General features: G+C 33.4%; 15 protein-coding genes and 1 pseudogene across 16 annotated transcripts, besides 3 other annotated features; 7 read left to right on the forward strand and 9 right to left on the reverse strand.

The window, feature by feature from the left end:
• Window positions 1–6,164: part of a mobile genetic element that runs on past the window's edge.
• On the reverse strand, window positions 41–2,179 carry TVAGG3_0810060 (DNA/RNA polymerases family; the record flags this gene model as incomplete). Its single annotated transcript, XM_051247686.1, has 1 exon — window positions 41–2,179. One exon carries the CDS (start codon window positions 2,177–2,179, stop codon window positions 41–43), a length of 2,139 nt encoding a protein of 712 aa, XP_051083161.1.
• On the reverse strand, window positions 2,223–2,807 carry TVAGG3_0810070 (His-Me finger endonucleases family; the record flags this gene model as incomplete). Its single annotated transcript, XM_051247687.1, has 1 exon — window positions 2,223–2,807. One exon carries the CDS (start codon window positions 2,805–2,807, stop codon window positions 2,223–2,225), a length of 585 nt encoding a protein of 194 aa, XP_051083162.1.
• Window positions 2,857–3,441, reverse strand: TVAGG3_0810080 (phage tail repeat-like family; the record flags this gene model as incomplete). The annotated part of the gene is made up of 1 exon (XM_051247688.1): window positions 2,857–3,441. The coding sequence occupies one exon, from the start codon at window positions 3,439–3,441 to the stop codon at window positions 2,857–2,859; it is 585 nt and encodes a 194-aa protein (XP_051083163.1).
• TVAGG3_0810090 (uncharacterized protein) lies at window positions 3,461–3,613 on the reverse strand (the record flags this gene model as incomplete). The annotated part of the gene is made up of 1 exon (XM_051247689.1): window positions 3,461–3,613. The coding sequence occupies one exon, from the start codon at window positions 3,611–3,613 to the stop codon at window positions 3,461–3,463; it is 153 nt and encodes a 50-aa protein (XP_051083164.1).
• TVAGG3_0810100 (uncharacterized protein) lies at window positions 3,633–4,034 on the reverse strand (the record flags this gene model as incomplete). The annotated part of the gene is made up of 1 exon (XM_051247690.1): window positions 3,633–4,034. One exon carries the CDS (start codon window positions 4,032–4,034, stop codon window positions 3,633–3,635), a length of 402 nt encoding a protein of 133 aa, XP_051083165.1.
• TVAGG3_0810110 (uncharacterized protein) lies at window positions 4,106–4,700 on the forward strand (the record flags this gene model as incomplete). The annotated part of the gene is made up of 1 exon (XM_051247691.1): window positions 4,106–4,700. A coding segment is annotated over one exon (595 nt), but the record flags the coding sequence as incomplete, so codon positions are not given.
• TVAGG3_0810120 lies at window positions 5,008–6,044 on the reverse strand (annotated as a pseudogene). The gene has a single exon. A coding segment is annotated over exon 1 (1,037 nt).
• A 237-nt stretch (window positions 6,165–6,401) lies between the features above and the next one.
• TVAGG3_0810130 (uncharacterized protein) lies at window positions 6,402–7,250 on the forward strand (the record flags this gene model as incomplete). The annotated part of the gene is made up of 1 exon (XM_051247692.1): window positions 6,402–7,250. One exon carries the CDS (start codon window positions 6,402–6,404, stop codon window positions 7,248–7,250), a length of 849 nt encoding a protein of 282 aa, XP_051083167.1.
• A 2-nt stretch (window positions 7,251–7,252) lies between these two features.
• TVAGG3_0810140 (serine threonine-protein phosphatase family) lies at window positions 7,253–7,495 on the reverse strand (the record flags this gene model as incomplete). The annotated part of the gene is made up of 1 exon (XM_051247693.1): window positions 7,253–7,495. The coding sequence occupies one exon, from the start codon at window positions 7,493–7,495 to the stop codon at window positions 7,253–7,255; it is 243 nt and encodes an 80-aa protein (XP_051083168.1).
• An 18-nt stretch (window positions 7,496–7,513) lies between these two features.
• TVAGG3_0810150 (uncharacterized protein) lies at window positions 7,514–7,876 on the reverse strand (the record flags this gene model as incomplete). Its single annotated transcript, XM_051247694.1, has 1 exon — window positions 7,514–7,876. One exon carries the CDS (start codon window positions 7,874–7,876, stop codon window positions 7,514–7,516), a length of 363 nt encoding a protein of 120 aa, XP_051083169.1.
• Window positions 7,877–11,250: 3,374 nt separating this feature from the next.
• TVAGG3_0810160 (pectin lyase-like family) lies at window positions 11,251–13,059 on the forward strand (the record flags this gene model as incomplete). The annotated part of the gene is made up of 1 exon (XM_001318283.1): window positions 11,387–12,988. The coding sequence occupies one exon, from the start codon at window positions 11,387–11,389 to the stop codon at window positions 12,986–12,988; it is 1,602 nt and encodes a 533-aa protein (XP_001318318.1).
• A 2,938-nt stretch (window positions 13,060–15,997) lies between these two features.
• Window positions 15,998–16,045: a mobile genetic element.
• Window positions 16,046–18,271: 2,226 nt separating this feature from the next.
• TVAGG3_0810180 (uncharacterized protein) lies at window positions 18,272–19,216 on the reverse strand (the record flags this gene model as incomplete). The annotated part of the gene is made up of 1 exon (XM_001318284.1): window positions 18,272–19,216. The coding sequence occupies one exon, from the start codon at window positions 19,214–19,216 to the stop codon at window positions 18,272–18,274; it is 945 nt and encodes a 314-aa protein (XP_001318319.1).
• A 470-nt stretch (window positions 19,217–19,686) lies between these two features.
• Window positions 19,687–19,936, forward strand: TVAGG3_0810190 (protein of unknown function, DUF4106 family; the record flags this gene model as incomplete). Its single annotated transcript, XM_051247695.1, has 1 exon — window positions 19,687–19,936. A coding segment is annotated over one exon (250 nt), but the record flags the coding sequence as incomplete, so codon positions are not given.
• Window positions 19,937–22,924: 2,988 nt separating this feature from the next.
• Window positions 22,925–26,483: part of a mobile genetic element that runs on past the window's edge.
• On the forward strand, window positions 22,930–23,683 carry TVAGG3_0810210 (uncharacterized protein; the record flags this gene model as incomplete). Its single annotated transcript, XM_051247696.1, has 1 exon — window positions 22,930–23,683. A coding segment is annotated over one exon (754 nt), but the record flags the coding sequence as incomplete, so codon positions are not given.
• Window positions 24,905–25,390, forward strand: TVAGG3_0810220 (protein of unknown function, DUF4106 family; the record flags this gene model as incomplete). Its single annotated transcript, XM_051247697.1, has 1 exon — window positions 24,905–25,390. A coding segment is annotated over one exon (486 nt), but the record flags the coding sequence as incomplete, so codon positions are not given.
• On the forward strand, window positions 26,091–26,483 carry TVAGG3_0810230 (uncharacterized protein; the record flags this gene model as incomplete). Its single annotated transcript, XM_051247698.1, has 1 exon — window positions 26,091–26,483. The coding sequence occupies one exon, from the start codon at window positions 26,091–26,093 to the stop codon at window positions 26,481–26,483; it is 393 nt and encodes a 130-aa protein (XP_051083173.1).

Raw genomic sequence — 26,483 nt, forward strand, 5'->3', positions numbered from 1 at the left:
GTTTTAAAATGGTATGCAATGTTTTACTTCATGCAATGTTTTATTTCATGCAATGTTTTATTTCTGTGCCGTCTTCAAGTATGGCCCAGTACTTGCGCTTGGATATTACATGAACTTCGGAAAATACCTTATCTAGCTTAAAACAGCCCATCTTCTCACCGACTAAACCCATTTCAATGAGTTTGTTGTATCCTTCTTCGTTCGTCATGAGTGCATCGATGTTCTCGTAGTATACCTTCACTTTGGATTTAACCTCTGAGAAGAATTTGTTGTAGTTGTCGAGGACTGCCTTTGCGAACTGAGGATAAGACCAATGTTCGACAATAGGTTTTACTGTGGTTACTAAGCCACCTTGACCTTCGGTGAACTCGTACTTCAAAACAAAAGGGGAGAACCTTTCAACAAAGTTGTCGACCTTCTCATAGTGTTTACTCTTCATCTTTTGAGGTTTCTTAATGGAATACCCCCATGTCGAATTCATAAGCAATTTGATTGTCATTGCAAGTTTGGGGTTTGAAGCTTTCCTAATATCATAGAGTTGTTGTATGACTTTTCCAACTGTATAGTTCCTTCCCGGGAACTTACCATCTTCGTTTGGAATTCCAGTTGGAATATATTGGACGAACCTCATGTACGCAGCGTTAAGGTCGACATAGTATATCTTTTCATATGAGTCGAACTTGTCGCAACCAATGGGTCCGGTTCGTGGAAATTCAAGTGAGTCTCTTATCTTTTGAGAAACCTCGCCTGTTATCTCATAAACATCGTCAAAGCAACCTGTTTCATATAAAATTTTCTGAGCTAACTCAGATGCTCTCCAATACAATTTGACGTCGATTGGATGTCTCAATGGGAGTTTGTTTATAGCATCTTGAAGTTCTTGCAACCTCATTGGAAGTTCTTCTGGTTCAGGTTGGTATCCGAACAATCCAACTCCTTTTGGAGCTGTGTACTTCTTTTGTGCTATAACCTTGTCCGGAACAACTTTTGGTCTTACCAACAATGAAAAGTTTGTTTCGTCTTTTGGTACAAAAGTTTCTGTCAGCTTGTCATCTGGAATTGGTTCCAACAAACCTTTCTCGAAAAGAATGTTAACAGCTCTGACAATGTTGCATTTGCCTTTTCCGAACAATGGGTTTGTAAGACTTTCGTTCAACATGAAGTGGTTGTGGACAAGTACAATCTTCAACCATGGCAATTTGAAGTCAACAACATAGTCATCATGTGAAGAACCTTTCTCAGTCGGAATGTTGACTCGGATATTCACATTTGCCAACGGTGCAATTTTTGTCAATTGACCTCTAAGAATGTATCTTGTCTTCACACATGACTCAAGATACTTCATCTTCTCATCTGTAACAAGACCAGAGTTCCTGAGACATGTAAGAATACAAGGTTCATTGACAATTTTTTCAATTGAATTGTAAATTCCATACCTTGTTAAGTCAATGTCAGACTTGTTTATGAACGGGAAATACCCAGCATGTTGTCTGACTGCTTGAGGGTTGGGTTGGTACCATTCAAACTTCACGCTTGCAATTCCTTCAATCGCATTTAAGATGTCTGAGTCGGAGTCAAACATTTGTTCTCTCTTTGTAGTCTTGAAAGCGTCAAGAAGCTGTGCGGCTGTTGCGACATTGCCATACGCATAGTATATATGACCATCTAAATCTGTTACGGTTAGTCTGAGATTGTGTCCTTTCTTATTTCCGTCTTGTATGGCAGCAAGTACACCCATGAAGCCTTCTTTGTTCTTTCCTTCTTCAAAATTTACTGTAAAGGTTCGACCAGAAGTAATTTTACTTCTAACTTCACGATACTTCTCATATGCATATCTTGTTCTTTCCATGGGAGCATGTGCGTCTTCACCTTTTCCTTTTTTCCTTCTCAAAGGATGCAATTGTTCGTCATGTTTCCAGTAGAACCTGGCAAAGCCGTCGTGTCCTTCAACTTGAGGCTCATTAACATCGAAAGGCGTGTTCATAAGACGTTCTTCTTCTAACCTCTCAAGTCTGTTTGGATAATTTGTGCGTGCTGTTTCCAAGTCCATTTCATAGGTCAGACCAGCCAGTTTGTCATAGACTTTTATGGGTCTTCCCTTCCTATATTTAAAATTCTTCGAAACTCTCCAACCATATCTTTCTAACTCTGCTTTTATTCTAGCAGACCTTCTGTCCATTCTATACGGGGGCATTTTTATAAAAATAAAAAAATATACTGTTTTAAAATGGTATGCCATATAGCTTCTTGAATTTGTTAAGAAGTATATGAACGTTTTTTCCATCTGTATCTCTAGCGTTTACATAAGCATAACCTGCCTTAGTAAAACATACTTGTAATTTTCTATAGTTTACACCGGTATAAAGGTAGAAAGAGTCTTGTTCTTCGCTATAGTAGTAAAACTCAAGCGTATGCTTACCATAGTCTGTAATTTCAATTGCTTCATCTTCTAGTTCGTCGACAAATTCGAATACAATATCTCGAAATTTGCCTCTGTTCTTACTGTTTTCAGAACAAGTAACCCAACGTAAGTTTTCAAGTCTATTGTCGTTTCTTATACGGTTTATATGGTCTACAAGAGGTAGATTGTTAGGGTTCGGTATAAAATGAGTTGCAATGACAATATGTTTAAAATAGTGTTTTCCACTCATATTTATCATAGCATATCCGTCATTTCGCTCCCATTCGCTTAAAACTCTTTTTGTCTTTTTGTTTCTGACTTCAAATGACTCACAACAGTGAATTTCATATTTCTCATCTAACAAACAAGTTTCCCAACGGTCTTCTTCAACAAACTCAGCGTACATTTCAAATAAAATAAAAAAATGTTTTTTTGAAAAATATACTGTTTTTTCTTTACTTTACGTAACCACCTGCTGCCAAAAGTCTTTGACGCCAACCCATACCAGCTAATGAAGGTTGGCTTGGTTTAGTCTCCAAACTAAACTTTGGTTTTGTTTTTTCTTCAGTTTTTGGCTTCCCTTCTTCTATCTGTTTTTCGTCACTTTTCGGTTCATCTGACCTTACCTCACTTGCAGGTATGGTTGTGTCGTTAACATCTTCATAAATGTCATATGCCATCTGTTTTTGTTTTCCTTTCAACTTTTTGTGTTTGTTGTAAAGTTTAGAATATTTCGACTCTAAGTCAATGAGATGTTCTATAATGAACTGTTGGTCAGTGAAGTAAACTTTTCCATCTGTTGTCTCGAAAGCTCCTTCAGACTTCAATATTTTATTTGTGAGAGTCTGTTTCTTTTTTGAGATACTAGCCGTTCCATTTCTATGAAAAGTGACTTTGTAGTTAGAGTTTGTATTTCCAGACCTCACACTTTCTATTATTGAATTTTTCTCTTCATCTGTAAGTTCTTTGACAGGTTTTGACAATGGTTCTGAACTTTTTGTTTGTGGTGTCAAATCTACCGTTTCAACTTCTTCGGTCATTTCATCTCAGTAAAAAATTTTAGTTTGGTTTGTTTTCAACTGGTTGTTTAGGTTTTTTAAGTCGGTCTAAAACTTCCTGAGGTATAGGAAGAACTTTACAAACACGTGGTGTAACTGCTGGAAGCCGACAAATCCATCTTGAGCCCATTTGTCTCAATGCTGTATTGTTCATTTCATCTCAGTAAAAAAATTTACATTCCCCACGTTTGAGGCGGTTGCGGTTGGTTGTTGTTTACCCACTGTTGTGCATGGTTATATCCTCTGTTAAAGAATCTTTCACCTTGGTCCATGTAGTGCCCTGCTTGGTTATAGTAGTCATTTGCTTTGTTATAGTAGTTTCCTGCTTGTCTTCCTACATTGTCCATCCATCCTTGAACTTTTCCTCTTGTTTCAGGATTTGGAATAAGATTTGCTGCATCTCGTGCTACATCCCAACCTTTCTGTACAGTTTGTATAATAGGTTGTGCTTTCTCTTTCAGTATACCTAATGTACTCAAAATCTTCCTTCCAATTCCAAATGCACCTCTGGCTAGTGTTCCCACTGCGGGTAAAAATCTAGATGCGACTCCTGCTAATGCGCCAAATAAACCCATTTCTTATGGGTTAAAAATGACGAATTCAAACAAGGACCCGTATGTTTCTAAAGCAACAAAAGAAAGCACTCATGGTAAAAATCTTTAGTTCAACACCAAATGCTTGGTTTATGGATATCTTGGAAAACATTCCGAGGTATAGAGAAGATGGACCACCATACTGGCTAATATTTGTCGGTCAAAACACAAGATACTGTGAAGCCATACCATTATGGTCCAAAAATATTTTAGATGTGAAAACTGCTTTGACAATATTTGTTGACAAATACCATCCAACAAAACTGACATCTGACTGTGAAAGTTCTTTCAAATCAGACGATATTAAAAACTATCTGCGTTCAAAAAATGTAAACCAATATTTCATTGTCGACCAAAACCATTCTGCTCTTGGTGTCATTGACAGTTGTATAAAAATCTTAAGAGACTTAAACCAACCACAAGGTGGTGAAGCAAATGAAATGTCATATGACGACAAATATAGACACTTCTCCATGGCAAAGATGAGACAAGTTTTAAATATTTACAATAGCCGTAAACAAAAAGGTTTGGGAAACCACTCCCCCGAAGAAATGAAAAACAACCCTGACTTAGAGAAAGACTATATATTTAATAGTTTAGTCAAAAGAGACAAACAAGAAAGAATGCCAGGCTTCAAACTTAAGAAAGGTGACAAAGTAAAAATAGAAATACCTAAACGCGACCCATATGAAAATACTATTGACTATGACAACAATGGGAACTCGACAGGTACTCACATTCGTGTTCGTAAAAATAGAAGAAAGTATACAAGAGAATATTATGAAGTTTTAGGCAAACATGGCAAAATGTACAGACTGCAAGCAGAAGATAAAACTACTATTGTCAGACCTCGTTTCAAACTTGTCAAAGTTCAAGGTGGTATACTTTCAAAGACAGTTCCTAACAAATATAAGACAACTCCTGACGAATATGCTAAAGAAGTTGAAAATGACGACTAAGCATTTCTATACCATGCGTAAACTGTCATGTAAGGTGGCATGTAGTCTTTACTTTGTCCCGTTGTTTGCGTATACCCTGAAACGCGATGTGTATGGTTTCCTTCTCCCTGTGTGCTACCCAGAAACAATTTATAGCAAACTGAACGTCGTCTTTAACATCATATCCTTTACCTTTTTTCATTGCTGACCAATCCCAAAATCTATGCTTATGCCAACCTGCTTCAGATGTAGTTAAATCTATGTAGTGACTGTGTGCAGGTAAGTTTTCACCTGAAATCGTTTTACTTCCACCTGTTTCCTTTGAAGAGTTTGCACAAACAAAAACCTGTCGACTATTTGAGTCCAAGTTCCAAAACCAAGTACTACTTCTGGTCTGGTAGAGTTCATTGACGTGTAAATAGAACCTATAGGATATAGTGTTTGAAGTATTTCTGTCTTTAACGTTTGAAGCTCTGTTTTGTCAGCTTTTTTATCATATAAATCTTGAGCAGTGAATTTAACTTTTTTTCATCCTCCATGACATAGACATTTCTACATTTAATGTCTTTATCCGATGTTAAACCTTCTGGAAAGTTAGGAGGTTTAAAATATAATCCACCCCCACCAGTTTTTTTCAATCGTTCCTAAAATACTTTCTATACCAACAGTTGAGAAGAAGTTATGTGTATGTCCAACGTCACTTTTACTGTTTAAGGTTTCTTGTAAGTTTGTAATATTTGCAATGGTATGTGTATGGTTCTTGTCAGCTTTGCCATCTAACTTTTCTTGTAAGTTTGTAATATTTGCAATGGTATGTGTATGGTTCTTATCCGCTTTAAGGTCTAAACATCCTGAAACCCACCCTGTATTGGCTTTACCTTCTAAAATCTTCGATGTCCGTTCATGGTACCATTCAACCCTTTTATAATTTCATTGTCTTTTTCATCCACATATTCCTTATCTGCCTTCTTCACTAACCCACTAGCCAGATATGCTAAGCTAACTCATCGTCAACATACTCTTTGTCAGCTTTCTTTTCAACATCCTCTTTTGTTGCATATGTTGCATCTGCTCTGTCATGTTCTTCTTGAACTTTTTCAATGACATACTCTTTGTCAGCTTTGTTGTCAATATCTGCTTTCAAAAGAAGTTCTTTTATAGGCTTCTCGTTTAAAGTTCCTTTTGTTGGATTTACACAGACAGTATGGTTCTTACTGTCTTGAAACAGAAACTCATCTGTCATTGGGTTTATCGTCAGTTTTAAGTTTCCTTCTTTCAATGACTCAGATATCTTAGAATAGTTTGAAAAGTTTGTTGTGTTCTTATTTAGAGCTTGCAAAATGAGTTGTCGGTTGTGTTGTATTTCTCTCATAGACGCTGTTTCTTTCGACATTTTTATTCTAGATAAAATATGCTTTCAATAGAAAAAGAAAATTCAAGAGTTGCTACAACTAAACCATTAGATGAACTTTTTACTAATGTCGGTCAAAAGTTTGAGACAGAGACCGTAAAGCATGAAGGCTATCGTTTTGACTACCCATTGAGATGGCTAAGAGACCCATCCGTCACAAAAGCTGTTGGCTTTCGTAGAATGAAGTTCATTTCAGAAGCCATACATGGTTTCCCATTTACGGTCGCTTTTGAAGTTCGATACTATAACAAAGAAAAACATACGTATGAGAAATTTGAACAGGGAAAACTTTTACAAGTGAATTTGCTTGTAAACTTAGAAACAACTCTTCAAGCTTTTCAAGAAAAAATAAACGATATCTATCTCGAATATGCAAAACAGTACAACATTGACGAAGGAGAGTACCATCTCGATATTATATATGACAGGAAAAATGCAACTGTTAAAATCAATAGAATAGAAGACCTTGGAGAAGACGTTTATATTTCTACAAAATATAACAACTTGGCATGGTATAGATTTTTGAGGATGTTAAATCAGCCTGCAGCATATCCAGTACACCCGAACTTTTATGAAGTCGAAAACCCTAATGGAACATATGAAAATGTTTTCGACTCAGATGCTATTATAGTTCATGCTTCATTTTCTGGTGCACAAAACTCTTTTTTATGCTTGGCAAATGACTTTTACGAAAAACCTACAAAGCTATATGAACCACCAAGTGGAAGTATTTCAGACTTTCAAGTATGGTTTACTACAGATGGAAGAAAGAGAATAATTCCATTATACCACGCGTTTTACTTAGAACTTAGTTTCATATACAACTACTATCGAACGGTAAAAATATAATTTTAATACGGTTGAGGTGTTGGATTTGGTTGCCAACTAGACTGTGGTGCAGGTTCAGGCTGTTGTATAACAGGAGCTTGTTCTTCTGGTTCAGGGTCTTTAGGTATAATACCAACGAACTGACCTACTCTTTTACCAATATTTTTGACTCCGTTCCAAATTCCTCTTCCGACAGATTTTATTCCATTCCATATACCTCTTCCAACATTTCGAAAGAAGTTTCCTATTCTTCCAAAGAAACCCATTTTACTATATGTAAAAATCTAATGTCCACCTAGTCTCTTACGTTTCCTGTTGAGTTCCATAGCATTTTTTAACTGGAGCTCATACATTCTATTTCTCCTCTGGTAGAAAACATACTCTGGGTCAACTCCTGTGTTCGCGTCATCTGCATAGAGTTGTTTATATCCCACTTCAGGGTTTGTATAAAACTCTTTCCATCTCATATTTGCATACCATGGTGGCAAACCTAACGCAGCGTCATTTGACATGGCAGTTTGCATTTGTACATCTGTTGGCACTTGACCATAGTTTGCCATTGCAGTTTGTATTCTAACTTCATTTGGAATATTCTCTGGGTTTGGTTGTCCAGGTTGCTGTGCATTCGCTAAGTTCTGTGCGTCCATTTTAATATTAGATAAAAATATCTCTTACGAGTACATATGCTGAACATTTGCTGGTATTGGTTCATCTTCATATTCTCTATATCTTTCTGCCACGTCAAATAAGTAAATGACACAATGGAAAAAACCTAAAACAAGTAGTCCTATTTCAAACCACATTTACTTACCAATAAAATTTCTTTGTTATGACACTTTCTCCGGTTTATAGGACCTCTCTCATATTCTATCTTATCGTATCTAAACTCATAGTCATGTATGTCCTCTAACCATCTCATGACACTTTCCAAACCACTTTATCGGATGTAAAGTAAAAGCATGGATGGTTATGTAAAACGTCTAAAGTTTCTAAAGAGTCTCTCAAAGTCCAGTCTACTTGGTATTGAAAATCCCATGTGTTATAGAACGGCGGGTCTACTATAAAGAAAACATTTTCCTTGTTTTTATATTTTTCATACAACTCTGTCCAACGACATCTCACAAACTCTATACCCTCAGTATATTTTTCTATGTTCTCTTTGAAAACCTTTGTATAGTTAAGATATAAAACGTTTGACATAAGTGTTTCAATGTCATGAACTCTTATAGAACCACTATACAATAGTCCTAGAAGATATACTATCCCAGTCAATATACTCTGCTTTTTTCAAAACCTCTCTGACATATTTTTCTTATCTAATGGTATACGTTCCATCTTACCTATAGGTATCTTTTCTTTCAACTCACTCAATATTTTGTTTGTGTCTGGTATATGTTTGAGACGGTTCATATAGTTGTCGAAGTCATTGCATATAATCTTTGAGTCAGGAAATACAGTATGGCACAAATGAGATATATAGAAACTTCCACCGAACAAATCTACAAATGTTAGACCATTCGGTAGTTTCTTAAGTTCTCTCAATAGAATATCTTTACATCTACTCTTATTTCCAAAGAAGGGTAACGGTGGTTTTGTAAAATTCATTTTATATACAATAAAAATGTTTTTTCCCTGAAAAGTGACAGAAAAGTGACAAAACATCTTCGGGGCTAGAGGGCACGAAGTGCCTGGAAGCCCCAATGCCTTTTTTTTTTTTTTTTTTTTTTTTGTGGGTGCAAATTTCCAAATTTCATATACTAATTTTTTCTAATAATTCAAAATTCGACCAAAACATTAAGTTTTCTTATCGTAAAAATTGTGTATTCCAAAAACTTTTTGCATTTTTGCATTAATTATGCCATTTAGACAAAAATAATAATTTCAAATGCCAAATTTTTCTCGAAATTTGCAAATGTTTTTGAATTCTTAATCTATTTCTAACAGAATATGATAATAGTAATCTTCGAGATCTCCAACTATTTCTCCATGGCTATCCGAATCTGTAGGTAAACTATGGAACAGTGAATCTTATTGTATAAACTCTAAAAGTTCAATTTCCGGTCGAAAAAAACTTGAAAACAATTTGTATTCGACGAGTTAAAGAGCTCTGTTTATTCTAAATTTTCCAAAAAAAATTAGATTTCGTTTTTTCGCTTCAAAAAATGTTGTTTTAAGTTTTAAAATTTGTAATTCAATTTTTTTGGAAAGATTTACGATTTTTTTAATACTGCGAATGAGTTTTATTTACATACTCTATTGATAAATCATATTTTTGTCGAGATATAACTTTTTTTTAAAAAAATTATATGCAAGAGTGTTATAGAATTCTAGAAGGTATAGTGCATAATTTGAAGTATACTATCAAATAAAGAAATTTTACAGTTTTTTAGTTTTATTTAGATGTACGTTATTTTAGATGGCTTCGTCGAAAACAAAGCATGTCTGTTAAGTTTATTCTTAACATGGTAAATAAAATGGCAACGAAGCCCAGTGTACTGCGTCTTATGCCGTAGTTTTTGTTATCTTCATACTCAAATACAACAAATACAAATAGATTTATTACGAAAAAACGTATAAAACAAATGATATATTTATTTCTAGACAAGTTGACGAACATGTAGCGCAACTGTATCGCTTCAGAGAACAGTTCTTCCAACACCTACTCATTCAGTGAAAGATTTAAGAAGAACTCTTACTCGACCTTAACTACCTACGCTTTGCTTGAACAATTCCCAACGAGGTTACTATAAGGTTGCAAGTCTTGTCAAAATGTAGTATGCAATACGTTGGGGAAAAATAGATATATACGAACAAACTACTACAGTCTAGCAACTAGTCTTTAAGTGTAATGTATTTTTGCTACAAAGAGCTCATAACGAAGTCAAATTTTGCAATTTGATGTCAAAACTAGCTAGTTGTTGAATCAAATAGCGTTGTGACTTTGTATACATCACGATCTTGTGGTATCAGAGCTGTACTGCTGCATACTAATTCAACTAAACATGAGCAAGATTGGGATTTCTATTCTCTGGGGTGCGAGGCTCGTCCAAAGTTCAAGCAGCTACAGTGTTTTGGATCACCTAAAGAACTTTGGGAATTCAGTTATTACGTAAATTTCTCAAGATGAACTTGAGAGCAGCGCAGTTATAACGAAAGTCTCTGATGAAAGGCAATGATTTCTTTCATGAATGATCTAACGTTAGCTTGAAATCAGGAAAAGAGACTATTGATGACTTACTTTCCATCGATGGTGCACAACAGCAGGGAGGGGATTGGTGGGTTTGGGGAAATTCGCTGAGGCACTAGTGTCCGGATTGTTCGTCAAATAGGTTTCCTTTCCTATAAAGAAATGACACTTTTTGGCGGCTTATTGACTCAGAAAAATTTGAGAGTTAACGAATAATTTTGGCGCCAAAAATAATTTCTCTTAATTTATTAAATTTAATATACGCACATCCATAAGTTATGCTATTTTTTCTATTTATTTTGTTCTAAAATTCTAAATATTTTTTTTTCATAACATAAAATATGATGTCTAGTCTCATTTACATAACAACATGCCTTAGAATAGGTTTTTTATTCTTTTTGTCACTTTAAATTAAGAATAAAAAGATAATTTAAATTGAATATTTGCGATTATTCTCACTAATGCTGCTTCCTCTTTTATTAGGTAGACAACAAAAAGTTAGCCTTGGACTCCCATATCAGATTTTTGATTGGTTGCGTATATAATGAGCTGGGATTGATAGACGAAAACCCAGTGAGAAAATTTTTGACGCCGTAAACTATTCAATTCAAAACGATGAACAATATCACATTTATGTTAAAATTTTTAATACATGGGTTAAAAAAGAAATTCGATCAGGCATGGTTTGACAAAACTTCCAAAAATTTGAATTCATTTTGCGGCTATACTTTTTTCCCTAACTTAAATAGACATATGTGACTCATATTTTATTCTTGTATTCGAAAAAAATTACCTTATTACTAAGAATTTTCATTTTTTAAAGTTTTTTCTTCCCCTACTTCTGGCATTGGAATTACTTAATATTTACTATTTAACAATGGCACTAGGATCATTGAATTTTATTAATACCATACTTCAACATGCTAATGCGATTCAATTTTTTCTAATCCAGAGTGTATTTAAACAAGCCATGCATGAAAATTACAATCAAATTAATTTTAACTCCATATGTTACTATTTTAACGGTAATCCAATGAAATTCAGCGATATTGATGATATTTGGAATTCATTTTACTGCAATAATGAAGAATATATACCAATTACACAGAGTAAAATCATTAATAATCAAAACAAAAATTGTTTTATCCATGATCTACTTTTTTCAAATTTCAATCAACGAATTATTGATTTACAAGGAGACCAAAAGGTTCTTATTTATAAAACAATCTTCTTTGCAAATACTAATAATCAAAATAGTGATTCTCATGGTCGTCTGATTTCCAAATTAGATGGATCATTGGTTCAATATCAAGTTCATTCCCTAGATACTACTATTAACTTGGATGAATATTCAGCTGTGCATTCAAATTCTGAGCTTTCCGATTCTTCCTTAAATTATGTGAAAGATTCAACTTTCACTGGATCAAAAGGAAATGGACCGTCGATACGCTGTAAGAAAGGTCATATTATTATCAAAAATATTAATATATCAAACACTCAATCGGATTATCACTATTCTGGGTATGTTACTTCTTCATATGTAAATAATAATTCTTTTACTTATTCAATCATTTCCAATATTACATCTGGTGATGGTCCACTTAGACATAGTAATTTTGATGGAAACCTTGACCACCTTATTATCAATGGAGTTGTAGCAAACGAATCCGGTACGTCTTATTGCATTATTTCTGCTTATATTTATTCAAGTATTACTATCAGAGATTGCATTTTTAGCAATAGCGATGCGTATAGAATTTTTGAAACAGATGATAGCTCCTCATTAACAATTTCGGATTGTTATATCAATAACAATAAGGTCCATGAAGTTGAATCAGGAACAATTAATCTAGAAACCACAAATTTCTTAGAACTAAATACTTCTGAGATAGGACCAGAGATAAAAGCTTATCAATTAACCAAATTTGCTGTCTTGAAATTCATCAGTATCACAAATACATTATTGAAAGGCATTGATGAAAATGCTTCTGCGATAATAACAATTGAAAGCAACATTTCTTTTCCAATTGCTATTATAATATATATTGATGATGAGATAATTCAAGTTGAATTAATCCCACTCCAATATGGTATAAATTTATATAACATCAACATTACAATCCCAAGTCGACTTGATATAGGAACTCATAATTTGACAGCAAAAATCCAAGGATATAATGAAAATGAATCAAGATCAGTTGCTTATGGGTTTAAATTAATCGATCCAGTTGAAATATCAATTATTTATTCTAAATATAATAAAAGAAGAATAACCATATTCGGAGCAATTGATGTGAAAGAGAATGATCTCGTAAAAGAACTTGAAGTAGCATTAGATAATTCTACTAATTTTATCAGGGTAGACGAATTCACAATTGGCAAGAACAATGAACAACTATTTAATTTTAATTTTGAGTTTCCATCTGATTTCACAAAGGGAAATCACTGTATTCAAATGAATGCAGTTAATAATTCTCGAATAATTGGAACTATAAAATATGATTTCATTTTTGACCCAGATAGATTATCAACTAATCGGCCTGTAATTCCAAAATTTAGAAAGAGGCGATGAAGAGTTATCTATACTTTTATATGATTTTTTTTGATATCATTTCATACTGATATAAATATCTATTAAACTATCCATATAAATTAAATACATTAAATGTTATACTCAAATAAATCGGGAACATGTTGTAATGTTTATTTGAAAGATGATAATTCTGCTTTGCTCCATGTCCAACTCCCTTCTATCAAGGTTTTTCAAAACAAAAGTTTCTAGAAAAAATTCGGATTTTGTTTGGAAAGAATGATATTCATGAATTATGAATTATTGTTGTTTTCGATATGGCATATCAGTGATTGAATAATAAATACAGAACGAATATGATCTGATTTAGATTCTTCTTCATATAACTCTCTAGATTTACAGAAATTGAACTTATTCTAAAGAGTATTTTACTGAATTTTTTTAACATTAATATTGTCTGATAATACGATATGTGTTTAAAAAGCTTTTTAGCTTCTTAGAATTGGCGTTAAATTATGCAATATACTGCTAAACATAACTAATTTGCATTTGAAATTCTTTTTGATGTTCTTTATCAGATTTTTTTCTTTATTTACCGTATGATCTGCTTGAAGTTTATAATAATGCATTGATATGAGTCTTTTTTTAATATGAAATTAAACAGTTATCCACCGAAATTAATGTAAATCATTGAATTTAAAACGATGAAAAATATTATTCAAATTATTAAAATGTATATCCAAATAATCCAATTTGTATTAAATGTTTTGACAATTTTCAGAAAAATTGAATAAGCTATTACGATTAGAGGTAGGGCAACGATAGGTCAAAAAGGCTTCTCTGATAGATTTCCTTGCCTTTTGGATATGCTATAATATATAGCCTAGCATGATAGGATATGATGTCAAAAGTTAGAACATAACTTAGGATCTTGAGAAAAATGAAAAACAAAAATTACATAAAAAAAGAAAAATTTTATCTAATTTGTTTTTTGGACTGAATAAGTAATTTTATTGAATTTCAATACGACACATAGATTTTATTATTAGTATTAAATATAATGGTTTACTATTAACAAGGAACCTAAACTAATGAAAATTTGATTTCAAATATTGTATATGATTATCATAGATTACCAAAATATATTGCTATTTATGAGGATATAATATTGATTATTAGTAAATCGTATAAATTTAATAAATATGCCATGAATATTGAATGAATTTCTTGATTCATAGGGGTAAAACGCGCTTTTATATGATTTAGACAGAGAATTTATGAGATGTAAATAACACAATAAAGGTTTATATTGAATATTTTCTAAAAATAAATCGAAATTATAAAAAACAATACATTTATTCATTGAAACTGTTGCATGCTAAGATCAGTCATAATGTAAACCTCTCAATTTTATTGTCGTGGGAAGTATCTCAATTCCTTCAAAAAAATTGAAAAACTATTTAATTTTAAAAATATAATACTTTTAATTAGTTAATTAATTGGAGATATTTAAAAAAATCACTTTTGATAATACTTTTGAGAACTTTAATTCAAAAAATATATTCAAAAATATCCAGGATATCAAGAGGGAATTGTTCCTTATGAGGTATATAGTTATGATGTATACCTCATAAGGAACAATTCCCTCCTTAAAACGAGAAAACTTGTTCGAAATTGTTTATCATTTCGAACAAGTTTTCTCGTTTTTAATAAGAAACTAAAGGCTATGAGGCATTGATTATATATTAGTGCCTCACAGCCTTTAGTTTCTAATAGATAGCTGGGAAACTTTCTCCAAATGATAAGTTATTCAGAGAAAGTTTCCCAGCTATCAAGAGGGAATTGTTCCTTATGAGGTATATAGTTATGATGTATACCTCATAAGGAACAATTTCCTCCTTAAAATCGTAGACATTTTTATACTTATTAATCAACCATTCAAAATCATATTCCTCTGAAAAGTAATTTTATTAAAAATTTAGAATTTTAATAAATATAGAGTTTGAATTTCATACAATACCTATATATTTTCAATAATGGAATTTGAAAACCATTCTCAAAAGTTCTCAGAAAACCTTTTTTTCATTAATTTTAAGAAATCTGAGTATTAAATTAAGTGATAAATTCGTTTGACACTACTTTAATTTTTAAATTCAAAAAATTATATGTGCTTCTTAAAATGACTCAAAAAATTTTATTATAAAATAATATATAATATTAAAAATCCCACAACATTTTTTACTTTACATAATCGTACTTCCTCGATGATTAATTTCCACTCAATTTCTATCGTTGACCGAACTTAGCATGCAACAAAACTACTTGGACAAATATGAAACAAGCATTCAGGCAATACTTTTGAGACTTCAACGCATCTGATAATTTTTATATAACTTCACCTCCTATGCTTAGAGTGGAGGTATTGAGATCGTATAAGTATAGATGAGCTCACATTCAGATATGATGTGTGAACTTCTGTTTTCACTGCAATTTTGAATCAGAATAAACTCAAAACAAGAATAAAATGATATACTCACTCTCTAAATGTGTTCGAGATTTAAAGTTGTATGAATAAAACGATTCATCTTTCGAAGCCTCCCATTTAATGAGAGACTTCGAAAGATGAATGTATTCATGTAGATGAAATACTATATATGACCATGTGTGATACTAAAGATATCAAAATGTTCATTTTTAAGTGCAATAGAAGGGTTATCTCTCGTAAAATCTCAATTTAAGGAAGATTTAGAAAGAACTCCTTTCCTGAGTAGATAGTGTGTGGTTTCTGTCTTTTGGTTGATCAGGAACTATGAAATTAAGTCGGACAGAAAGAAGTTCTTTTCAAAACAGACTCCAAATGAGTTGTTCGAAAAGAACTTCCTTCTGTATATGGATAATTGTAGTTACCGCACTGAAGTATGTGATTGTGATGATGGAGTTCTCGATAAATCTAAAATCGGATTAAGATTAATTGAAAACTCAAGTAATTCTTTGAAATCTTGTGTTGTCTGGCACTATAATAACCAAAGAATGAGAATATTATGTTGAATGATGAGTACGTGTGCTCGGCATTCGCCGAGCGAATTGAGTTTAACGTACTATGAAAAGTGACAATTTGGGCTTTTTTTCCTAGGGTTATGATCTCTTCCTTTCTGCTCAATACGACAGAAATGAAAGAATGAATTTGTACTCCCTAATTGATTACTACAATCTGTATCTATCTTTAACATAGAATTAGCTGCATTGTGATTTATACTCCAGAATTATTCAATTTAAGATCAACCTCGTAAATTTTAATCATATTGCACCAATACTCCTACGTTGAGATAAGAACATGATTATACATACCAAAGCCCCATATTAAAAATCAAAATTTAGCACCTCCATTATGCAACCACATTATTCGTCGCAAATAAGTATATTTACGCATATTATGATGCATATTCACACAACTCGTATACATGAAAAGTTATTAAAATCAGACAAAATTATTGCAATAAGGAAAAAAAAACAACTTTATTATATATGTTAGTAATGAATTACAAATATTTCTACAAAGAATGCTCAATACTTCATATAATCTTCGAATATTTCTTATTACAAGTTAATACATTTTGACTCGAACATGATAAACAAAAGCCGACACGCTGATTACTACATTTATGAAAATATAGTACGTTTCCATTCATCTGTTTACTTGTTTTTGTTGGAATAAAATCATTTTTTTTTTCTTTTATGAAATAAGAATTTTGCTGCGAAAACAATATCTCTAACAATAATTAATACATTACGTCAACTCTGGAATGAGTATTTATCAAATATGATATCAAAATCAAAAATTAGTTGTTTTTTATGAGTAAAAACGATGTAAATTGATTATTTGACTAATTATCAAATACTTTGATTTTCCAAATTTTTTTCGAAATTGATTTTTTCATGTGAAAATTCAATTGTTTAATTTCATTTTTGAAATTTTGAATTTTTTTTGGAATTTTGAGTTGATCAATTCAGCAGAATTGATAATGCTATTGCTTTAGGGCATACCACAAGGTGATGAATAAAAGGTGAACATTAACAAATTATTTTAAATCACAAATATCATCCTCATCAACTTTAATTCTAAAAAGAACTGTACTGAATTATGAAAATGCATGATTTACATTATTAAAATCTTTGAATGAAAATAGTACAAGATAAGTTTTTATTCATTTTTAATTAGATTTAAACGAAAAACTACTCCATATTAAAATTTAAGTCGAGAAATCGTATTTTGTTCTTATTTGTTAGCATTTTGTAGACATTCTAATCTTGAATTAATTTGTTACATGATATTATTAACAAATTTAACTGAAAAAATATGTTAATATGGAATAAACCATGATTATATAAGCTATCAATGCTATATATACATATGTAAAAGATTCATATTAACTCAATTAACAAAAATGATAGATTTTCATAAAGGTTCAATCTAGGTTCGTCCGAAAATTTTGATTTTTATATAGAAGACATAGTTTCATATACATAATTAAATTTTCAAACAAATTTGATCATACCATTTATTAAGCAGGATAGTATATTAATTACTATCAGTATAAAAATATAAAAATGATATATTTAATTATTGCATAATTTAGTCAAAGAGTTATAAGCCTCAAGTGATCGTTATCACCTTCAATGCACGTATACTTTATTGATTCATAGATATTTAATCTATGTTTGACATGTTGTTGTCGTCATTCGTTTTGTTCCCATTCTTCCTAAGTTAGAATTAGAGAATACACCATCCACATCATCTAATTTGGTCCTCAGCGATAGATTGGTTCATTTTGGAGGAGTCCCATCAGACAGTTTTCGAGCACCAAATATCAAATTTTAATGTATACAAATCTTTAGTGATTTATCTCTTTTATGATGAGTAAAAGGTTTCTGCTCATCAACATTTGATTTCCGACATATATGATTTCTAATTGCAATTATTTACTTTCTTTTTATAATCTAACTCTGTGACTCATACCATAAATTAATTATTGGAAAGTGTCAATATGTTTGGCACAACGCATGGCGGAAGATACCAAACCATGCAGGGAATATGATACGTTTAAAATCTCCGAACTTTTTTTCCAAAAATTTTCTATCGTTGCCCTACCTCTTTACGATTTTTTTGCTCCATTTTTGCAATATATTGATCAAAAGACAATTAACGTAAAACACAAAAAAAAAAAAAAAAAAAAAAAAAAAAAAAGGTAGTGGGGCTTCCAGGCACTTCGTGCCCTCTAGCCCCGAAGATGTTTAGTATAAATGAAGTTTTTATTCGGAAAATTGTTAGTCTTCTGGTGTGAATTCGGAGGACTCTTCTTCTTCCTCCTCCTCTTCTTCCTCTTCTTCGTCATCGTCGGCGTAGTGGAAGAGGACGTAGTTCATCCAAATTCTGTATGGACGTCCTGATTTGGATTTAAATGAGATGGACATATTTTGTGTGAGTGTTATTTCAGTTTCGATAAAGAGTTGGTGTGCTGGTTTGAATATATGTTCGACGTAGGAGAATTTGTGCAACTCATCTTCTCCCAATTCTGTATTGATACAGACTTCGATGAAGTCACCACTGAGAATGTCTTCACCTGTGGGCATATCCACAACAATTAAATGAACGACACAATAGTTGTGAAATTCATTAGTAGGAAATACTGTTGCAGGCGTATTATATGAGGGGAAAAATGTTTTTTCTTCCCCAAATTCATCTGCTACTTCATCTTCATCGTATCCGTTGTTAAAAGCTTTAAATTCATGTACAATTTGAGCAAATTGTTGACGGAGATTTGGTGGCATACGTAAGCAAGCTTGTAACAATGTCCTACCTTCCAGACACTCAGCAAATATGGGAAGGTAGGAACATATAATGTCCGTCAATTGGTCCTGGTTGGGGACCAATTGACAGAGTTTTGTGTATGCCGTTATTGTTTCTTTAACGGTATTTGTGTAGATACGGTTATATGGAGTATTTCCCTGGTTGTGAAGGGAAAAATACTCATCCGATTGTAATTTCAATCTTGACCTCAACTCTTTGTTCGGTATTCTTTGGTCTATTCTTAGAGCTGTATTTGTTCGTGCGGGCTGTGGTTTTAAAACATTCGAGTCAAGTTTTAATTGGGAGTCTTTTGAGTTCTCCTGAGCTTGGTTCTGTATTAAAGACTGAATAGCAGTGTCAGCTTCTTGTTTTTCGAGATAGTATTCTATTGAATTGGGCTTCACTGTTCGAGACGCGTACATTATGAAAAATAAACTGTTTTTTTCGGACCACTCATAGAAAAGTTTGAAATAAACGGTTTTTGTCAACGGTAACCCCCTCTATTTTTTTATTTTATTTAATAGTTACCGTTGGCAAACCGTTCCATCTCAAATATTGAATGAACTATAAACGTTTTTTGTTTTCTATATATACTTTTTTGTCCAACGGTAAAACTTTTTACACAACGGTTTTTGAGAGTCGTCGCTGTTGACTTTTTTGTAGAACACTCAAAATAGTATAACTTTGTCCGGACAAGTAAGGGTCTATCGTCGCTACAGGAAAAGTTACAGGCGTTCCAAGGAAGTACTTTGAGAAGCCTTTTCTCCATTATAGAATGAGATAGGACGGTTATTTTACAAAACTGACAACACTTTGACCGAGTAGTTTTTTGTGCTGAACAAATAGTGTCATATAAACATCTGTCAAAAACCGTTTTTTAACTTCACTTAAAATGCCACGTAAGCTACGTAAGAATATACGTAAGAGGAAGAGAGCATTGAAACATCCAATAGTAAAACTGACACCACAACAACAGTTGCAACAACAAATTATGAATGACCCCACTATGTTGCAACAAATGTCAAGCAACCCTATGCTTTTAAACCGAGTTATAGGTGCACAGAGTGGAGGTTTAAGAGCGGCACTTTTAGCGAAAATGGCAGGCTATGGTGGAGCTGCAGACGGAACAGCTTATAACCCTCAAAGTCAAATGAATTTGAGTTCACTCAAAAATCAAATAACAGATGTCAAAAAGTCAAACATAGACATACAGAAACAAATAAGTGAAAACGAAAAGAAACTAGAATATGACAGACACACAAAGAAACTCAATGAGTTAAACGTAGAGAAAAAGAAGAAAGAAGAACAACTGAAAGAACTAAGTACAGAGGAATATGCGAAAAAAGTGTCAGAAAAAGCAGCAGAAGTAGCAAAAATGGAACAAGATGTTATAAATTTGAAAAACCATACTACTCAATATAAAGTACTGAAAGATGAAGAAATAAAACAAAAAGCCCTGAAGACATATATGGATAGCGATGAGTATAAAAAAGAAGTTGAAGCAAATGTAAAGGCAGAAAAACTTTTACAGTTGCAAAACCAAACCGTACAGTATGAAAACTTAGCACAAGAAAGTAAAAATAACGACGCAGCCATGCAAAAGGCAATGAAAAGCGCAGAATATATAAAAGCTAATAATGACTGGTTAGATGCCCAAGCCAACGCTAAAGCAGCCCAACTTATAGGGTCAATAAGGACAAAAATACAAGCGGATGAAGACAGTTCAAATGAAGCTTTAAAATGCTGACTTTAAGAACGCCTTCGAAGCTCTTCATAGTAAGGTGAAACTAGTGAACGACTTCTCATCTGGAAAGAAACTGAAGTCTGAAGGTTTCGACAAAGAGTTAAGAGAAGTAGCACAAAATATGACGAAAATAACAGATGCAGCAACGAGACAGGCAGTTCAAAGTGCCTATGACGCCGTTAGAGCAACTGTTGTGGAAAGTCAAGAAAAAGAGTTACAACAGACCAAAACAGACCTAGTAAATGCTTTCTTAAGAACGAAAAGTCAGGTAGGACATTATGCTGCAGATGGAACATATGTGCCAGCTGGTGGAACTTATATACCACCAAACCCTCCAAGAGAAGCACCTGCACCAGGACTACCTAAAACATTTACATCGTCACATGGACACAGACACAGGCATGCACCACAACCAACAACAAAACAACACTGCACACAACCAACAGTTCAAAATCCAGCACCAACAACCAACAGTTCAAAACACTGCACCACAACCAACAGTTCAAAACACTGCACACAACAACCACAAACAGAGCAAGGACATAAAAGAAGTAGAGAACAAGGAAACCAAGAATTCTTAAAAATGCTTAAGGAAATTATGGTTACCCAGATACTCTTGACTTTAGTGACAGATATAAAGAAGCTATTAGAAAGTTCAAGGAAGGAAATACTGACCCGAACCTATTTAGCTTTATGGTTCAGCACCAAATGGGATATAATTTCAAACCTGGAAAATACAAGCTCGCTAAGGGATATGATTTAATAGCATATCATCCAAATGACATGGATGAATTTACTCCGAGATATTTGGTGTCAGAGTAAATGATAATTCAACTATCTTCATGAAACGCGTAAAAAATAGAGACGGAACGAAAGAAGAAAGGTTATGAATGCGGATGGCTTAATAGGGAACTTGTTAAAAACGGTCTCGGAATATATGAAATGCCAGCAGATGAGGTACAAGAAACTCCACAGGAAGAAGTTCAGATACAACCAGACATGGAAGAAATAGTTCAGCAACAACAGCTAGAAGAGCCTGAAGGAAACGAACAAGTCCTCCTTTGGAAACTAACTTCACAGAACTAGATGAAGATTTGGAACAGCCGAAAAATCTTGACCCTCAACAAGTGTATGCGGAGAATATGGAATCTTTCCAAGAGTCTAAGAAAAATTCGGCTGACATAGTAGAAGAATATCGAAAAATGTTCGCCGACATACAAAAGACTCCAACATCAGATGAAAATATTCCAGCATAGAATGGAAGTACTGAAAGATAATGTACACAAATACAACAATCCTTTTTACTTACGAGCATATAACGTTCAATCTTTGGATGAACTCGGTGAAAATAAAAGGTTAAATTTCAACAAAACATATAGAAATGAAACATTGTTTAAAGTTCATTCAGAACCTAGCCAATATGGAAACAAACCTACTTTTGTTTCTGCAGACGATGGAACTACAATGAGATGGGGTCATAAAGCTAATCCGGATAGGTGGTTCATAAACTTACAACCACAATTCCAAGAAGTTGTAGACGCAATGGAAGTGAATGGTGAACCAGATGTAGCTGGTATTTTCAGCGCGGCTTTAATGCCATTGAAAGATATGAAAGATGCAGATATTTTGGACCAGTATGAAATGAACATGGCTGATGGAAATATAACACCTGACGTTCTAGAACATTTATCTCAAAAGAACTACACAGAACCATAGAGATGGTATATTTGGTGAAGAGTTTAGAAAGAAAAAGTTAGGAGAGAGAAGGAAGAGAACCTATTTGTACATGACCTTGCAAACGAAAGTTACAAAATGTCATAAACTTAACTTTGCAGACAATGAAGAGAAGGGATGAATATTTAAGAAAACTCAAATGGACAGTACCAAATGAAATGTTAGTATTGAAAAACATGTTCCTTGACAAAATAAAACCAACTACAGAAATAAACGACGCAAGACTGAAAGATTGGGTAAAAGCTTTCCCATTCACAAAAGATATGTTGGTAACATGGAAAGAAAACCAGAATGGCTACAAAAACATATATTTGGAAACGAGCTTATTCCATATGGACAGCACTGTTTGAAGAGCTTGAACCGGAAACTCAGGAAAGAGTCATGCAAACAATACGCGAAGACTCAAATACAAACTATGACAAATCTTTCTAGGATATAGGTTACCTGAGATGGGCGACCAGAGCCCAAAGGCAAAAAGGACATGGGAAATTTTACAACATACTAGGATGAACATAGGCAAAGATGCAACAACTTGAAGCAGAGGGCAAGTTACCAAAAGCGACACCAAAGAAGAAGAGAGAACAAAGTAAAGCTTGGTCCGAGTGGGTTCTATTATGATATATAAATCCAACTATTCTATATTTTTACCCATATGAAATGTACGCCGCTCAGAATATAACGCCAACAGTTTTGGATGCCATGAACGGAAATGTTTCCGAATGGTATAACGAATGCGACAATGCCATTAGAAGGTCAGAAATAGTTCCTGGAACTTACGAATATACAACTGCTGTTTCTTATGGAAACGTAGGTGAGTTTGGAGAAGGTTCTTCAACAACAGTAGATATTGCTTGCGACAGGTTTCATATTATTTCTATTGACAACTCATTCTTATACGTGGAACAAGACATTGAAATAAAACCTTCTGCCAAGTTGTCTGACAAGAAAGGTTGCAATGGAATTTTCTATGTCGGATACCAATATGCTCCAGAAGTTTTCATGGGATATAAGATATATTCTAACTCTGACTTAGTTCAAACAGTAACATGGGCAAACTATGAATGGTTCGCTTTGAGAAACTCAGTACAACCACAAGCTAGAGAACAAACAGACCAGTATGCAAATATTGAGAAAATAAGAAGACTTGACCCTAACGTTCCAGGAGTTTATGTTAACCTTTCTGGTTCAGATGGAACTGCTGCCACTAAAGTAAAACTGAAACTTAGAGTTCCTTTGTCATCTTTCCTCATCTTCAGGTTTTTAAGATACTTGCCAAACTGGGCAGGAAAAATTTCTATTGAACTTACTCCAAGCAAAAATAACTTAGTCATTGCACCAACACAAGACCCATTCAGCATTACTGTAGCTGGAACTGGTGGAGCCAAGTTCTGTGACTTTTGCAAAGACAAAGTTGACTTAGACTTTGGTTTCTCAAACTTCAACAATGAAGTAAACTATTATTTCAATGCTGCTGGAACTGCTTGGGACCCAGTTAAGTTCACATGCGAAAAATTTGAATGCAAGAGAATAGAAAGCAGACTTGCAGTCTATATGTTGGACCCAGATATTTCAAATGCTTTAGCTGCCAAATATATTGCAGTTCCACTTATGTTCCCTATACACCAAATATCTGTCAAAGACTTTGCAGGTGAAGTTGGAAACCAAAGTGCTGACCCAGGTGCAAGAACAGATATTGCTTTAACAACTGCAATGAAACATGCAGATACTATGTTTGTACTGTTCAGACGAACTATAAATGACTATTCTTGTTTCTACAACCCCGGTATTAAATATCATATAAACATAGATGGCAAATATTATCCAAGAGAAGAATATTCTACAGTTGAGGATATGAGGTCATACAACTTGACATTAGATGCTATGAACTTTAACAACAACTTCACAACAACCATTAACCCTGAAATGCAAAGTTCTATTATGCCATATGTGAAAGTATGGACTCATACAGGAGGTCAAAAAACTCAATATACAAATGGAGACCGTTCAAACTTTTGGCTTGGCATTCCATTTGCTGACTCAGAAGACTTTATGGGTGGTATTTCAACTGTTGGTACTGTCAAATACAATATACTGGTGACAGAGACGGTCCAGATGAACTGAGAGCAAAGAAGTTTACAAAACCAATAGCACTTTTCACGGAAGATGCTCTTTTGAAGATTCGTTCGATGAAACCTGCTGGGGCTCCTCAGATTGGCATAACGACAGCTTCCATCGAGCAGATTTTGGCAGCAGGTCAGTAAGTTGTTCTTGAACTGACTTCTCTCCGTCAAATATTGACAACGCCAGTTTTGACATAATATTGAATAAACTTACCTTTAGAAATATCTGTAAGTTTTGTTGTTATATTTTTGTCTGCTTCAAGAACTTTCACCATTTCAGTTATACCAACTTTCTTTGCTTTATGAAAATATTTTGGTTCAGCAAAGATTGCTATTCTATAACATTTACCATTGTTTGTATAAAGAACTATTCTGTCAATGTATTTGTATTGTTTGTGTGTGTAAACTTTGTTCTGCTTCAATTCGAAGAGATACTCGAATACGTCCATCTTTTTATTCTAAGTAAAATGTCATTTCCGAAAAATAGAAGCGTAAGTGTTTCAAAAGGTTTAATGGCGGTGGCAGATGTGAAGTTAAATTCACCAACTCAAACAAACAGTCAAAGTGTTGTTGTCAATGTCAAAGACAGAGATGTTGAAGTGGGGAAACCATACGAAGACGAAGATGGTATAACAATTGTTCCTGTAAAAGAACAACCAACATATCCTGAAGTTAGCAGAGACTTAAGTTCTGTTGCAGATATTCGAAACGACTACCAACAACTGAAAGACAAACTTCAAACTCAGGAGAAGATTTGTCAAGCTTTAAGTATAATGTTAAACTTGGTCGAACACAACCCTGTAAAAGTGAACTCATATGTCATTGCACCTCATGAAGTTTTGAAAGAACTATTGAAACTTTTGACAGAGGCAGACGATATAAACATCAAAGAAATAGAACCCGACATTAGTTGCTGTGGTGTTTCATATAATGTCATTGACAAGATATACGTTATGAAAGGAGGTGAAACGTTGAACTTAAAGTATAGTTTCCCAGACGTATAAAAATATTTGACGACCACAACATTTCATTAAAATTTATTTGCTAAGTAAAAATGTCAAAACTTCTTGAAAGATGTTTGAAGAAAAATAATATAGACTTTATTTCATGTAAAGGACTTTACACACTTTTGAACGATATGAAAGACCCTGTTTTGTTTGTTCGTGTAGACAAAGGAAAGTTCTATGTCTTTACAAAATATTTGAACTTCTTAGACAGAGAACTTCAAGAAACGCCATGTGAAAGTTTAGATGAAGTTCTTCTCCACTTTCAGAAAAACTTTTAAATATATATAAATGGCAGAAGAATAATGGTTTATACTATTACGACTAAAAACCCTGAGTCATATAATTCTATAACAACAAACTTACAAAGTCCTCAAGGACGATATTGTAAACTAACCTTAAACACAATGACGACTAAAGCCTGTTTTGCTCTTTTGACACCAGAAGACTTTATTGTTGTGAATGGTAAAAAATACTCCTTTGAAGATACTTACTCAGATATACCACCAACAGGTTTTGTTGACTTATTTAATACTTTAAGACGGGTGTAACATGTGCTGCAACTAGAGCAGGTTTCATTATGTTTGGATGTCCGACTGAGTTTACTATAAACGATATGAGCTATAATACAAAACTTATTTCTGGTTTTTACTACCAACAGTTTCCTATAACAGGAAAAGGTGTCATACAAGGAATGTCTATTCCATTGACATTAAGCACACCAATCTTATATATTGTTTCAAACTTAGGTTCAAAGTGTTATTCGAATGTCGACAGAAACTATTATGACCAAAAGATACTTATGCGTATAAACAATACTTTCTCTGCTGGTTTGCCTATTGTTCATTCGAATGCAGAATTTTCAACCTTAGTGAACTCAAACACTTTGGCAAGTATAACGTTGACATTAGTTGACGCAAACTTTGTTCCTGTAAAACTTTTATGTCCTATGTATTTGTCAATGACGGCAGAAAGTTTCGAATTGGAAGATGCAACTGGTGAAAGTATTGTATTACAAGAACAACTTCAACAACAAATAGCTCAAGAACAACAAATGCAACAAATGCAACAACAAAGTCAAGAATAA

This window comes from Trichomonas vaginalis, chromosome VI, assembly GCF_026262505.1.
Source record: "Trichomonas vaginalis G3 chromosome VI, whole genome shotgun sequence".
Taxonomy (NCBI): Eukaryota; Parabasalia; order Trichomonadida; family Trichomonadidae; genus Trichomonas; species Trichomonas vaginalis.